Source organism: Solenopsis invicta, chromosome 5, assembly GCF_016802725.1.
Source record: "Solenopsis invicta isolate M01_SB chromosome 5, UNIL_Sinv_3.0, whole genome shotgun sequence".
Taxonomy (NCBI): Eukaryota; Metazoa; Arthropoda; class Insecta; order Hymenoptera; family Formicidae; genus Solenopsis; species Solenopsis invicta.
The window spans coordinates 23,497,678-23,512,326 of record NC_052668.1 but is presented as its reverse complement, the minus strand read 5'-3'; the positions used below and the strand labels follow the sequence as shown (position 1 = coordinate 23,512,326).

General features: G+C 35.2%; 3 protein-coding genes across 5 annotated transcripts in view; 2 read left to right on the top strand and 1 right to left on the bottom strand.

Moving 5' to 3' along the window:
* Positions 1-168: 168 nt before the first annotated feature.
* On the bottom strand, positions 169-8,910 carry LOC105195216. 3 transcript variants are annotated; one of them, XM_011160542.3, is made up of 17 exons: positions 8,258-8,910; positions 7,320-7,458; positions 7,107-7,246; positions 6,660-6,758; positions 6,133-6,243; positions 5,657-6,052; positions 4,945-5,220; positions 4,637-4,882; positions 4,440-4,566; positions 4,223-4,378; positions 3,716-4,148; positions 2,606-2,734; positions 2,283-2,534; positions 2,019-2,193; positions 1,733-1,918; positions 976-1,095; positions 169-893 (listed from the first exon to the last, which is right to left on the bottom strand). In XM_011160542.3, the coding sequence occupies exons 1-17, from the start codon at positions 8,441-8,443 to the stop codon at positions 741-743; spliced, it is 3,324 nt and encodes a 1,107-aa protein (XP_011158844.1). In that variant the 5' UTR covers positions 8,444-8,910; the 3' UTR covers positions 169-740. The 3 variants fall into 3 exon arrangements, with proteins under 3 accessions (XP_011158844.1, XP_039305243.1, XP_039305244.1); XM_039449309.1 differs by having other exon boundaries at positions 1,763-1,918; positions 8,258-8,706; XM_039449310.1 differs by lacking the exon at positions 6,660-6,758 and having other exon boundaries at positions 8,258-8,711.
* LOC120357787 lies at positions 8,730-10,073 on the top strand. Its single transcript, XM_039449314.1, has 2 exons — positions 8,730-8,838; positions 9,643-10,073. The coding sequence occupies exons 1-2, from the start codon at positions 8,808-8,810 to the stop codon at positions 10,038-10,040; spliced, it is 429 nt and encodes a 142-aa protein (XP_039305248.1). The 5' UTR covers positions 8,730-8,807; the 3' UTR covers positions 10,041-10,073.
* A 187-nt stretch (positions 10,074-10,260) lies between these two features.
* LOC105195215 (probable phospholipid-transporting ATPase IA) overlaps positions 10,261-14,649 on the top strand; it is a 37,281-nt gene continuing 32,892 nt past the window's right edge. The window contains exon 1 of the mRNA XM_011160535.3: positions 10,261-10,503. Within this exon, the coding sequence (XP_011158837.2) occupies positions 10,480-10,503 (24 nt within the window). The 5' untranslated portion in view covers positions 10,261-10,479. The remainder of the gene's footprint in view (positions 10,504-14,649) is intronic.

Below are 14,649 nucleotides of genomic sequence, written 5' to 3'. Positions count from 1 at the left end.
GCTACAACATAAGTTGACACTGTGTAACACAGTGTCCATTAGTGTAAGACAACTAAAATTTTCTCTCTTACACTAGTGAACACTGTGTTACACAATGTCGACATGTCGACTTGTGTCATAGCTGGAAAGCACGCATAGAGAGTAAGTTTTTTTTTTATTTTTAACAGCTTTTGCTGTATTCATATCAGACTCTTTTATTTATTAGTCAATATTTTATATAAACAGAAGCAATAGTAAATTAATATTCCTGGCAGAAAAAATTCTACAAAATTTTACACAAATTTAAGAAATGCTATAAAAATCTGTACGAAAATGCTAGAATTGGAATGTTTTTAAAAATTTTTGTATTTTTGTAGTGCATCTTTTCTATGATTTCTACGAATTTCTCAGTCAAACTACAACATTCTACATGTTTCTAAGTAGCTTACTCTACTGAAAAAAAATCTAGAAATAAATGCAAAACTCTACTAAAAATAGAAATTTGTAAAAAATATTTTTTTCGTAAAAATATTTATTGTTTTGTAAAAGTATGTATTTAATTATTAAAATTAGAAAAAATGTTCAAATTCTAGTATTTTTTAATAGATTTTTGTAGTATTTCTTGAAATTGTGTAGAATTTTGTAAAAATTTTTCCAACAAGGATCTTATCAAAGATTGCAATACATCTCTACTTTCTTTTTAATTCGTACTTAAGATAATTGTAAATAGCATTTTATCACATTATAATTAACTAAGTAATTTAAGAAAAAAAATTCTCAAATTCTGTATCCTCTGCTCGTTCATCTTCAGTTTTGGCAGTTAGACTGTCAAGATCAGGAGTAGCCGCCTCTGCAGAAATTGGATAAGATGCTGCCTCATCTTGTCCTTCTTCGTTATCTACAGTGCTAGAAAGCTAAAACAACATACATATTTAATCTCAATTTGTACGCCACTCATTTAGCTTTGAGGGAATCTTAAGAGAAAGAAAGATATACTTTTTGATTTCCTGAAGACTCAGGTCTCGATTGATCGGCTTCCGCCAAGTCCTCATTGTAACCAGGTTTAACATTAGAAGCGGAAGGAACAGTACTCGCACAATCGAGTGGAAATGCTCCCTGAAAATATTAGAATTATAATTCAAGAAAACGATTTTTCTCACATATTCGGAATTGGGTAAAGGTAATATTTTTTTAAACTAAATTAAATTAAAGAGAGAGATATAATATTAATTTAGTTATGTTAAAAACTGCATTAAAAAATTCAGTTAAAAATTACGTTAAGATTAAATAACCTTAAGTTAAATTAAAGTTAATTTTGAGAAATATAATTTATATTAAAATAGAATGTTGTAATATTTAAAAAAATTAGATTACTCTAAATAATAAAACAATTATAATAGATCAAATAAATTTAATAAATTTTATTTGCGATAAATGAAATAAATTTTATTAAAAATTGAATTTATATAAAATAATAAAAAAATATTGTTTTATATATGAAAATGCATCTTTTTCTTTTACATAGATAAATTTTTAATTTGGAAAAAAAGTTAATAAGTTAAAGTTTACGAATTTATAATTAAAGTTTACGTATTTTAAAAATAATTAGTCAAAGTTAAAATTTAATTCATTTAAAATTAACTAAGTTAAAGATTACTAATTTTTCAATTTTATTTAACTTTTTAACTAATTGTTACCCAAACTCTGCGCGTATTGTAATCGAGCTCTGTACTTTTTTTGATGTTATATCTACCGTTATTTCCAAATGTTCTATTAATGGTACTTGAGACGAAGCTGGAGAAGAGGCGATGTCTACATGAGATGCCGCAACCAATTCCATCATGGACGTATGATTTTCCAAAGTAAAGGTCGCGATGACATCCGAATCTTCGTCACTGGATTGGCAACTTTCGCTTGGCGTTATGTCAGGCGCTTCGTTCTACAAAGAACGTAAATTAATAGCTACAGAATTCACAATATTATACGAAAATGATTTGTAGATATATACATCGTATGATATCTACAGATTATGTACTAACCAATGGATTATTTAATGTTTGCTTGTCCTGCAAAGCGCGTAACGATCTTAACAAATGAGATCGCAGTCTGTGATCCTCACTAATGGCCTTAATCTCTCTCAAAATAATTATCAAGTAATCGGGTCGCCTCTTGTTCACTGCGATGAGCGAACCAATTGCTTCCTTCATCTCTGAACTTCATTGGAAAATCAAGAACATTTATATGTAAAGCTTCACATAAAGATTACTAATAATTGCATTTGACATATCAAAAAGGATTCAAACCTTAGATTATTAAAGAGGTTATCATCATTCATTGAAGACGGTAATCGGAAAGAACTGTGCGCTTCTTCCCAAAGATTATCGACTTGTTGAGATACCTCATTTGCTATAATATTACTGCGGATAATAGTGTTTTCTCTGTCCTGTTGTTGTAAATTTGAGGGTAATTGTAGATTCAACGAATACTGTGTTTCTGCTCCGGCTAATGGTAAAGGTAAGTTATCAGATCCTTGCTCTCGATTCCGCTTATCTTTTCTAGAACCAAATAATATTACGTAAAGAGTGTATATTCTAATTGCTAATTTAATTAACTTTATGTTACATACATTAGCGAACTGTTAACACTGCTTCCACTTGTATTAGTCGTGTTTGCGGAACACGCCGAATTTGCTATAGCCGTTGGAGGATCAGTCATCGTCTTCACGTTTCCAGAGAGTAGATTTTGTCGGGAATAACTAGAAATTGAAAAAGATATATGTAATATTAACACAAAAGTGTAGTGTATATATTTTTATGTTTAGGCAAAAATTCGCAAATCTCATACTAAAGTCAATTACTAATCAAAAGTCTTGTTACAAAATTTTTAAATGGCGAAAAAGGATTTTACTTAAAACTGCGGTTAAAATGCAAGAAAACTTAAGACAATCATTACATGCATTAATGTTAGTCATCGAAACATTTACATTGATAATACACGTTTTATTCACTTTCACAAAATCCATTTACATACCTATATATTACCTACCAATAATCGTTTTCCTTATTATTTTCGTTTGTATTAACCACCGGATTATATAATTGTATTAACCACCGGATTATAATTTATAATGTATAGGCTATACGTGCTTAATACAATTTTAAACAAGGGTAATGAAAGTAAGAATTATAAGACAGAAAATGTTGCAAAGGTAGATTGTGATGTTTATTACTAAATGAAATGTGATACATTAGATTTACAGAAAAATGGAAAATGGATGCGATCAATCTAGCAACTATGAAACATTATGGACAAATATGGAGCAGAAAAAAATATGGAATAGTAATTACAAATGTTCTAATATTTATAAATTATATTCTCTAACATGAAAACATGATCTATAGATTAATTTTCTCTAATATAATTTATGTCACTATTACACATTTATCAAAGTAGGTTAATAAAATTTCATTAATATTCCATATTTATCTGCCTTCCTCGATTACAGTAATCACACTTGAAAAATCGGATTTAATAATAAATATATTTTCAAAAAAAACCTCTATATTGACAAATAAAAATAATTTCAATTATAAAACAGTAAATATACGCAAAATAAAATATCTGTCTTTTTTCACAAGTCTACCGTTTTCTAGTGCGCAAATATTGAAATCAATTTATTAATAAATCAAACTAATGAAACACATATTCGTCAACTTGTGAGAATTAATTCTTTTACCTTCGAAAATTGTCCCAGTAGTTGTTCGCTCTGTTACCAGGAGGTACTTGATTGTTCAATTGTTGCTGCTGCGAGTTAGAGCTACTGATTACTGGAGCTACTGGAGTATGCGATAACGCCACTGAGGAATTGGGTAGCGACACAAGATTCGGTAAGGATGAACTAGGAGGTAAGGTCGCATCCAACGTGTCACCGAGATTGTGGACGCTACGACTCAGATTAGAATGTTCCTCCGGATTCTCAACATTGTTAGCGCGTTGCGGAGCCTGATTTTGCGATCGCAATTGCAGATCGGCAATGGCAGCGCGCATAGATTGCAATTCGCGTTGCTGTGTCCATAGAAGCTGACAACACTGTTGCATCGTCGTACCCATCATTTGTAATTGATGGGCTTGCGAACCCAATAGCAATTGCCGATAATACTCGATTGTGGCTATAAGAGGGAAACACATTAACACCTTTTTTTAATTTTTTGAAATTTTTTAATTCTTTAAAATGATACTTTACCAGTTTGTCCTTGATTAATAGACGGAGGTGGTATAGGACAAGCCCATAAATTTCCGACAACTCCACCATTTTCAATAGCAGCAGGTGGACCAATATCCAATAAATTTTCTGACGTAGATACACCGTCTACACTTGTTTCATTAGAACCTATGACACCTATAAATATACATGATAAAGATGCATTATTTGATATCATTATGATATATATTAACATTACCTGCAGTAGTAGCCGGCCAGATATTTGCAGGTGTACTGGTATGACTAGCTTGCGAACCAGAACTCTTTTGACTGCTCTGATCTAACGCTTGAACATCCCGATTCATATTGGAAGACTGTGTTGGTTCCTATTTATTTAAAACAAATATATAATAATATGATTTCATAAGAATTAAAAAATGTAAAATGTTTGCAAACCTTTCTTATAAGATTTTCAAGTTGGCTTCTTTTTGTTTGCTTAGACTGAGTTTCCGTACTAGCGTTACAACTCTGCTTTTTTTCTTCGTTCGCATTTAGAGCTATAAGCGCTGGAGGAGCGCGAGAGTACGAACCATTCAAAGAAGTAGAATGAGCAGTTGTGGATAATGGTTGTTTTAAGCGTTGCAATTCGGCTCGTGTGGTTTGAAGCAAGACCGATTGTTCCCTAAGCTCCGAAGTCAACGCCTGAAAAATAAGCAAACTATCGTAATGTACATCATGAAATACTAAAAGATTGTCGACATTACCCGCATGTCTGATATGTTAGATTCGAAACACCGAAGTTTCGTATGATTGACATCATTGCCTCGATTCTCTAATGTAACGTTTGTGATGTCTTCGTTAATCCCGTCCGTTGTACTTTCATCATGAGCATCAATATCCTGTTCAGCGTCAGAAGAAGAGTCGATGCAATCGCGAAGTTTTGCACCATCCTCCATTAGAGCCTTTATATGAGCAAGTTGCGCTTTCATCGCCTCCAATTCCGCGGCTTTATCCTTTATCGATCTCGTACCTTCCGAGCTCTGAATAATACAAAAATGCGATAATAATGAACGATAAACATAACTTGTAAATAAGAAATGGAAGATCTCATACATATAAAATTCTTGCAAACTGCTGTAATGTAATGACTACTAATCAGTAAAGTTTAACGATAGGTCTTTCACAATCCTTATTGTAATAAGTGCAAAACTGTTGCTAACGGTTAAAATCAAGAAAGTTCAAGAATACTAGGACGTCTTTAGCGCTACAAGACTCTACCGTAATTTCACGCGAAACTGTTAGTAAATAGGATATCGAATCAAGCGACAGACGTCAATATCCTCTTTTCGTGAGGTACAGTTAGTAATCAATATTTAAGGACAAAACTAAATATTAGGTATACAAAATATTCATGTTTGTGAAGTACATATCTTTTGAGTAAATTTATATTATATAGAAATAAAAATTAAAACTAACACAGCTGCCTCTGTCGGACGCCTCTATAGCTTGTAATTCCGCAACAAGATGGTCCATTTGTTTCTTTTTCGTTTGTAATTGTGCCAGTTTGCCTCTCAATGCCACCGTTTCCGACTCGAGTTGCTCGACATTGGAAGGACTCCTCGGGCGGTTATCCTCCCATGTAGCTGGGGCAGAATTCGATGTATTCTGATTCTCATGTTGCAGAAGCATTTGTTGCGCCTGACGCGCCTTATTCAATCTTTCTCTGACACACATCTGCATGTCTGTTAAGTTGGCCTGTTGTTCCTGCAACTGCGCGAGCTTGTTCTGATATTCCTCCATATTCCTCCGTAATATCATCTCTCTGCTAGCATCGCCACATTCATCTATATCCTCTCTTCCGTTTTCGCCATTCTACGTGTGCACAAAATAAGATATTCAGATATTCGCAAAATCGATCTGCAAAATTCGATAACGCGTTAAAGACTAATCACCTCGTCAGAAATTCCTTGATGATACTGTTCCAATAACTTGGAAAGCTTTGTCTCACTGTCGTAAAGATCGTCCACCATCCTGCTTAACTTCTCGCTTTGAGCTTGTGCACGCTACAAAATATGTTTATAATTATATAAAAAAAAGTTTAAACATAATGCTCTATATAAAATATTAAATATTTGTAATATGAAGCATCAGTGTGGACAGATTGCAACTAAATTTTATAACTGATAATCATAATCAATTATTTTTTACAGATTATATTTTAAATAATGTCAATAAAATAGAGTGGCCTGCATTCAACTTATAAGTTTGCCTAATGTAACTGTAAAAATAATCGTATGCAATTACAAATGTAATTGTAATTAAATGTAATTGCTATTCAACAGTTACTATAATTGTAATTACTTTAATTGTAATTATAATTACAAATGTAATTGTAGTTAAAACACTTGTAATTGTAATTAATTACATTTATTAATCAATTATACTCAATACTGTTAGACATAAATGAACATAAACTCACAGGATCAGAAGATTGACTAAGTGAATCTATCATTGTTGCAGTGACTCTGATGTAGTCCCTGATCTGATTTAAGCGGCTTTCTACTTGGCTTCGATCAGGCTTTGAAACAGTAAAAAAATCATAGTTATAAACAATTATATAATTAAAATCAAATTAAAATTCAATTAAGGTAAGAAAATGGAGAATAAATTAAGAAGTAAATAAGAAAAATAATATATGATTATATATTTATTCTCAATACGTTGTACATGTCAATTATTCTCAAGTTTTCCAACGTAATGAGAATAAATCTAATCTTTTTTCATCCTTAATTTGTTTGTTCAATGACTATTTCTTATTTTAATTGCATCTTGCATCAAGCTTATAATTTTTAAATTAAGATTATAGAAAAATTATTATATATATATTAAAAATAAAAATATTCAAATGTGGTGAATATAGTAGTACCATTTTATTCACATTGGAGGGCTTCGTTCCTTGTAATCGCGACGGTGACTGAGTTCTAGGATCAGTGAATGGTACCATTTTTAGCCAAGGTGTGCAGTCTTCTGTAGTGTAATTACTCTGTCTTGCCGAGTTGTGTGACGCTGCGACGACAAGTAAATTGGAAATTATACCAGGTTGTGACAGAAATGATAGAATTAAACATTACACACTCACCAAAGTCAGGTAAGTCTTGGTATGCAAAGTATGAAGAAGGCAATTGAGAAGAGGCCGACCTCGTGTTGCTGTTCTTCGCCTCTCTCGAGACTCTCGGTTCACGTTCGCACTCACTCGCCACTTGCCAATCTAGCTGAAACTAATATATAAAATTTTTTCAGATACCGTTAAGCTATATGCAGAGGTAGAACGGAAACAAGCTTGCGGGTGTGTTGGACGAAATCTCGCAGCTCACTGTGGATTCACCTCCGTGGATATGTATTCTTAGAGTGAGAAACGCCCCACTACTCTTTGGCCTATTAATAGACCGAATTCGACACTGCCGAGAGCGACTTAATAGCATACCTCCCTCACGAAGCTTCGGGTGTCGTCTAGCACGAAATATCATTCAACTTAGAATTCGATTTATTTATAATCATTTCCTTTTTCAATCTCTCTGTTACAAATCTCTCTGTTCTCTAGTCGCTATATTATTTACACGTGACTCCCCTTAGCAATCAAATATTAGCAATTTTCAAAAGTTATAAATCACATGAAATAAAGATCAAATGATCAATGTTTAACAATTTTCTTCCTTTAAAATAAAAATAATTAAAAAAAATATGTATATAATACAATATTTTGTTGTTTTTTCTTAACTACATAGATTATATGTGAGTCTCTAATCTAGTTAAATTAATCTTTGTAAGTAAAAAATTCAGTCACGTAGGGTCCACAGGACATGAAATAAAAAACCTCCAGATTCAGTATGAGTGCAGTAACATTTTTTTTTTTTTTTTTTGTTATTCACAGGGATACAGCACTGGGTTTCCGAAAAGATTTTGTACTTTTGATTACTAGGTCCAGGAAACCCCACATGACTTGTAAAAGGTTAAACAAGGACGGCAGAATATAAGGAAACGAGGTCCTGCGAAGAACAAATTGATTCCTGGATTTACCAAGTTGTTAAAATGCTGCGAGTGGCCGTGATAAGCCTGCGAGCGGTTCGCAAATTGTTGATTAGCGGCGGATCGTTCCCGGTTCCTGTCGCTTCTGCGATTGCTCTTCGGCAGGGTGCCCGTGTTACGGGGGCCTCCACCTCCGCCTCCGCTGCCACCACTGCCGCCGTTAACACCAGGCGACATCGCCGTTCCCCTCGCACGAGGCCTTCCAAGAAACTATGACGACTTAACCTCACCGCACAGCCGACAGCGCGCTGCCACAGTCCGCGTGATGTCTCCGATTATCCGGCTGAAGCCGGACAAGACGGACGCGCGGACGCTCACGCGGCGAACGGAAGACAAGCGAGAATTCTCGGCAGAGGATCGACGGACTCGAGGCGACGCGACGATCCTCGCGTTGAATTCTCTTCGATGACGCGAAATCGCGTCCGGCTGGTCTTACGTCAAAATACTTGGCAGACGACGCCGAAAGAATCGGAAATGCTATAAATAGAACGTGCGTGCGTCGACGTGCGACTCGCCGCGAAGATCGCGATATCACGAGACGATGACATCGGCTAAGTCCACGACGATGATCGGTATGTTTCTGCCAATTCTGCCAATTTCTGCTCACTATCGTGCCGATACTGCGGCCATTTTTAAATGTCTCACGATACCGCGTAGGGGGTGAAAAAAAACTCCGATTGATTTGAAAATTTGTTTTTTATAATGGACTGCATTAAAATGTGCATTAGACTAGAATTTTCCTTCTTGCTTCTCTAACAAAAAAATCCTACAAAATTCTACACAGATTTTAGGAATGCCGTAAAAATCTACATGAAAATGTTGGAATTTTGGAACATTTTTTTTTAAATATATATATCTGCAGCAACTTAAACACGGCCATTAATTAAAAAATCTAAAATAAAAGAGAAATTAAAAGATGTAATTATTGTTTATTATAATATTGAAAAGGTAAATTAAATTAAAAACTATAAAGATATATACTAAATAATATATAATAAATATATATAAAATTTTAAAAACAAAAATTAAAATCATTATTATTTATTTGTATATACGAGTATTTTATTTAACTTTTATAAATTATTTAATTTAAAAAATTTTTAAACTAATATTTTAAAACTTATATTAAAATTTGATTAAAAATGATTAAATTATCCTATTTTATAATCTATTTAATAATTTTACTGCTAATTATTCTTTGCCAGGAGCATGAAATCCATTCACCTAATTTTCTTAATTTTTATATTAATTATTTGTAATTTAATAGTTCGTTTATTATTAATCATAATTAATCTAATTATCATTTATTAAAAGTATTCAAAATTAAAAATAAATATGATTAGTTAAAAAATATCTAATCGGCTTTCCCCATTCAGGATTTTTAATTCGATATTTAAATATCGAATATTCGATATTATCGAACGGCGATAATATCGAATATTCGATATTATCGAATGGCGATAAACATGTCTACTCTGGAGCGGAGCTACATACAAATTGCGATGGCCCCGCGATCATTCGACAGCTGCTGCTACCTGGCGCACGCCGAGGAGGATCCGCCGTCGGCGGTGGTCGGCGGCGGGCGGTGCGACGCGAGGCGCGTTTCCCGCCTATGCAGGCATCCACGAGGGAGTTAATAATAAATGGTCGCGTCCGTCGCGCGCGGCATCGCCGCGGTCTTTACGGGCATCTTTACGGCGCGGTATCTAGTCCACGCCGGGCAATCATCAACGCCTACGGCGACGAGCGGCGCGCGACTCTACGTGCCTCGTGAGCGGCGCTCGCTCGCAAACTCGCGCGCGACTCTCACGCGCCCGCGAGCAGTCCCGCGCGAATCGCGAGCGGATAATTGCGTCGCGTCGAGATTCGAACGAGGGAGAGAAAGAAAAAGAAGGACGCGAGGAAGCGCGAGAAGGCGTTCGTCTCTTCCATCGGCATCGGTTCGTCGTTCATCCCATCCCGTCGTCGTCGTCCCGCGTTATCGTCATCCTCCCGTCCCGTCATCTGTCAGTCGTCGGACGAGCGTCGGATCCCCCATGCGGCCGCGAGGCAGCGGTCCGCGCGCCCGCGCTCGCGTGCGGCGTGCGTGCCTGCATGCGTGACGACGGCGACGGCGACGACGGCCAACGCTTCCCTTGGAGTACGCGCGGATTTATCCCCCGACGCGGTGAGATGCCGACGAGCTGGTGGCACGCGTGCGACGGCATAGCGAAATGCGGATACGCAAACACGCACGGGTGAGTGTTTTGTTTACTATCTCTCTCTCTCCTTTGCCCTTCACCCTTTGCCCTTTGCCCTCCTTCCCTGTCTGTTTTTCCCCAAAACATGCGTGTACCCCGCTGATAGGGTTTGAGGTTAGAACGCGGGGCGGTTAAGCGCAGGGCGAAAAGTGGATGGCCCACACAGGGATGGCCGGAAAAGCGACTCCGACTAAACTCCGATTAACTTAATTGGCGATTAACTCGCCGCGGTGTCCGTCAAATGGATAAACTTGTTATAATTTATTGTCGCGTAACACTTGGAGAAATCCCGATCGAGGGCGACGAGTTAAATATGGAAATTTAATAGGCAGTCCCGCCACCGGTCGAACTAATGTTCGATTAAGTTTCATCGCAGTTTTCATTCGATGTCGTCCTGAATCAAGCGACCTGAGTCTAAAGCCGTCGTCGCGGCCTTGAACGACTAGGCACTTTCCTTTCCCTTTGCGAAGTAACGAGTACGTTCTTCTTAGGCACGGTTCTTATATATCGCAAAGCCTTGAGATTACGGTTTATTTACAGCGGTTATTTTCAGGGCATCGCGATGAAGGTCCCGTTACAGGATCGCATCGCCTTTTTTTTACACGAGGCATACACGCCAACAAATAACGCTCGTTCTGCTAAATATTTATTAGGCTTTATCCTTGACATTCTCGCTACGCTCTAATGTCCGTTTCTACCAATGCAGATCAACTCTGATTTCGATTTAACTTATACTTTGTATTTGTTTTTTCAGTTCTGAAAAGATAATGAGTAGAGATATGCAAATCAGGATTCTTTTTTTTTTTTTAATTGAAAGAAATGGAAATCGGATTTTATTTCTTTTCTCGAGTCGAATCGTTGAAACGATTGACAAGAATTATCATTAGGTTGAATCTTAATATATAGATATATAACAACAAAAGATTTTTATATTCTATGTAAAATAATATTGATTATAAGATATAAAGTATTTTGGACACAATTTTATCAAATCATCGATGTTTATAATTCGAATCTTTTAGATTTGAAATTTTTGGATAATAAATTAGACTCGAATCGTAAATCTTGGTTGATTCGATTCGATTCGAGTCTAGTTTATTATTCAAAAGTTTCGAATCTAAGAGGTTCACTACAAATTATAAACACTGACAATATATAGAATAAATTAAATATGAATCGAATCGAATATTAGCTAATTCGATTGGATTCGTATTTGAATAATTCGCACATCTTTAATAAATTAAACCGAGATTAAAGGTAATCTACATTGGCAGAGGCAGACGTAAAAAAAGCTCGAGCACGTTCGAAGTTGTTACGAAATAGATCTCGCATTATGCACGACGCATTTCTTATGATGCTTCGCAGACAGGAAGTGCATCCTTTGTAGCAAGAAACGCGCTCCTTTTCCGGTGCTTTTAACTGGTACATATATACACGCGACGCTGATGCGCGTTAGCTGACCATATGGGCTTGTACATAGTGTCCCCGAGCTCCGCGTCATTACGAGTGAAAGTCGGGTGAAAACGTTTCAACTTCCTTAAGAAATTGAGTTCTTCAGAATTTTCCACTCCCGATTAATACTCAGGAATGAAAAAAATAAAAATCAATTCAGTTTTTACTGAAAATCTACTTGATAAGTCTCTATGATGAATGTAATCGAGTCGAAAAATTTAGTCAAATTAACAACTTTTTTTTCTCAGTGTATCTTTTTATTGATTTTCATCTCCTCGGTCCAACTTATTTCTTTTTCTAGTTTTAAAAAGTGAAAAAAGATAGAAAGCGATGTTAAACTGAGATTAAAATTAATATTTACATCAGCAGAAATAGACATTAGGGCGACTTCGATCAAACTCGAACTCCAGTAACTTGTTAATTAACTCGGCGGTTAATTCAATCGACAGAACGCTTATGGCACAATTTCTGTTTTCGTATTCAAATTGTAATGAAGATTAATACTTCTCCGTGTTGACAAAATGGGCATTACTTAAAGTACACAATTTAACGTAGGCCTATAAATTATAAAGTTAAAATTCAATTTAATTTACTTTCTGTCTATTTCTAGTTCTAGGAATTAGAGAAAGATAAAGAAGGAAGTTTAATACCGAGAATAAAATTATCAGAAACATTCGGTAGAAATGAACATTAGAGGACGATTTCTATTTCTCCTCGATTATCACTCGTGAATGACGATTGAAAATAGGCGCTAGGCGACGCTTCCTCGCGTGACTGCATGCATTTAACAGTTAGTTTCGCGATGACAATTGAATTGTCTTGAATCGCGAAAACCTCGGGCGATAAATTTGCCGATAAATTTATCGAGCGCGTTCGGCATTGAAGCGAACAAGGGCGCGCCAAGGAAGGAGATACTCTATCGCGATTGTCCCGCCGGCAATTTTGCATTTGCCGGGACATTCGCGGAATTTCCACGCGACTTCCCAAAGCGCAACGCTAGTGGCAGCAACTGGCTACTTGTTGCATAATGCATCGATCTCCCTGACCTGGCCGGGCGGCACCGATGTCTTTGTGCGGCTCGTGTTATGCGGGCACGGGCATACTTCAATCCGATGCAATATCGATGCTATTTACTCCGTCCGTGTGTATCGATCCTGCCTCCACCGAAATATCGAGCGTCCAAGCCAACACTGATTCTCGCGGCACGCGAGGAATTAAGGCATGTACACCTGGGCGAGTCAAAACGAGGATCTTACTTTGCGAATTTTTTATGGCAAAACGGAAAGAGATAGAGAAGTCGTGTTTATTTCATTGCAAAGGTCATACTTTTCTCTACTTGATGTTTAAATATTATTTAAAAATAATGTAAAATAGCGTCGCAATTTGAGTCTTTTTAAATCATGTTTTCAAAAATACAGTAACACTACTGCTTCTAGGATTCATCAAAAAACAAAATTAAATTACATAAACTTTATAAAGTTGAAACATAGATCCAATACTTGATGAAACAGTTCTTCGAAATTGCGCCTGAACAAAATTGATAATGAAAACAGCTATACTAACTTTGATTTACTTCGTTAGATTTATGTTTGAACTTTATAAAGTGTACGTAATTTTAATTTTTTATGAGTCCTTTGGGAGACTGCTATTTATAGCAGTACATTTTACAGTAGTAGTCACTGTAAAATTTTTTAAAAACATGAATTAGGAAAGTTTGAATACCTAGACTATTTTATATTATTTTTTTAGTGTAATTTATATTTAAAAAAATGAAACGTATGATCTTTACAAGGAATAAATGACTTTTCTCTTTTCCTTTTCTCATAAAAAATTTGTAAAGTTGAGTTTTGCTTTGACCCGTCTAGGTATGTATGTTCCCTTAAGGATGCATTAGACCTATTGTAAAAATAACGAAAATATTATTAAAAAATATAAAAAAAATTACAGATTGTTTTATATTGCATGTGAAAGTAATAAAAAAAAGTTTAACGATGATTTCCTACCTGAATTTAAAATTATTTCAATAAGTACTTTTATCTATGCTTTAATGAAAACTCACTCAGACAATATAAAGTCCAAAATCAGCACTTACATTGAAAATTTTTCATTGAGAGTATTATAAACATGAAAAATGATAGCAAATAAAAGAAATAAACTATAAAACTGTGTTGTTAAATATAAACATTAAATATTGACACGTTATTGATTAGTTTTGTATATATATATATATATATAAGATTTATTTGACACGTTATTGATTAGTTTTGTATATATATATATATATATAAGATTTATTTTTATACAAAAAGTATAAATATTGACACATTTCACTTTTTGCAAAGACAATGTGGTCATATGGATGATGCATCCTTAAATATTTTGCTTAATTAGTATGGGGGGCATCTTACGGATTTGCGGTCTCGTGATAAGGCACACTGAGAGAAATACAACAATTTTGTAGTTACTGAAACCAAAAACTCAATTACATTTAACGAACCACTTGGTTATAGTTCTATAAAAACAATTGTTCGATTAAAGCTACAAATTGTTTTGGTCAAAACTATTGTATATTTAGCAATTGTAACTATAAAATTTATTTGATCGCTATTTAACTAAACGTTTGATCTATCTCACCAAATATTTCCCTTAGTGCAGGCAACATGCACGCTCGCTGTGGCTGAGCCAACTTGT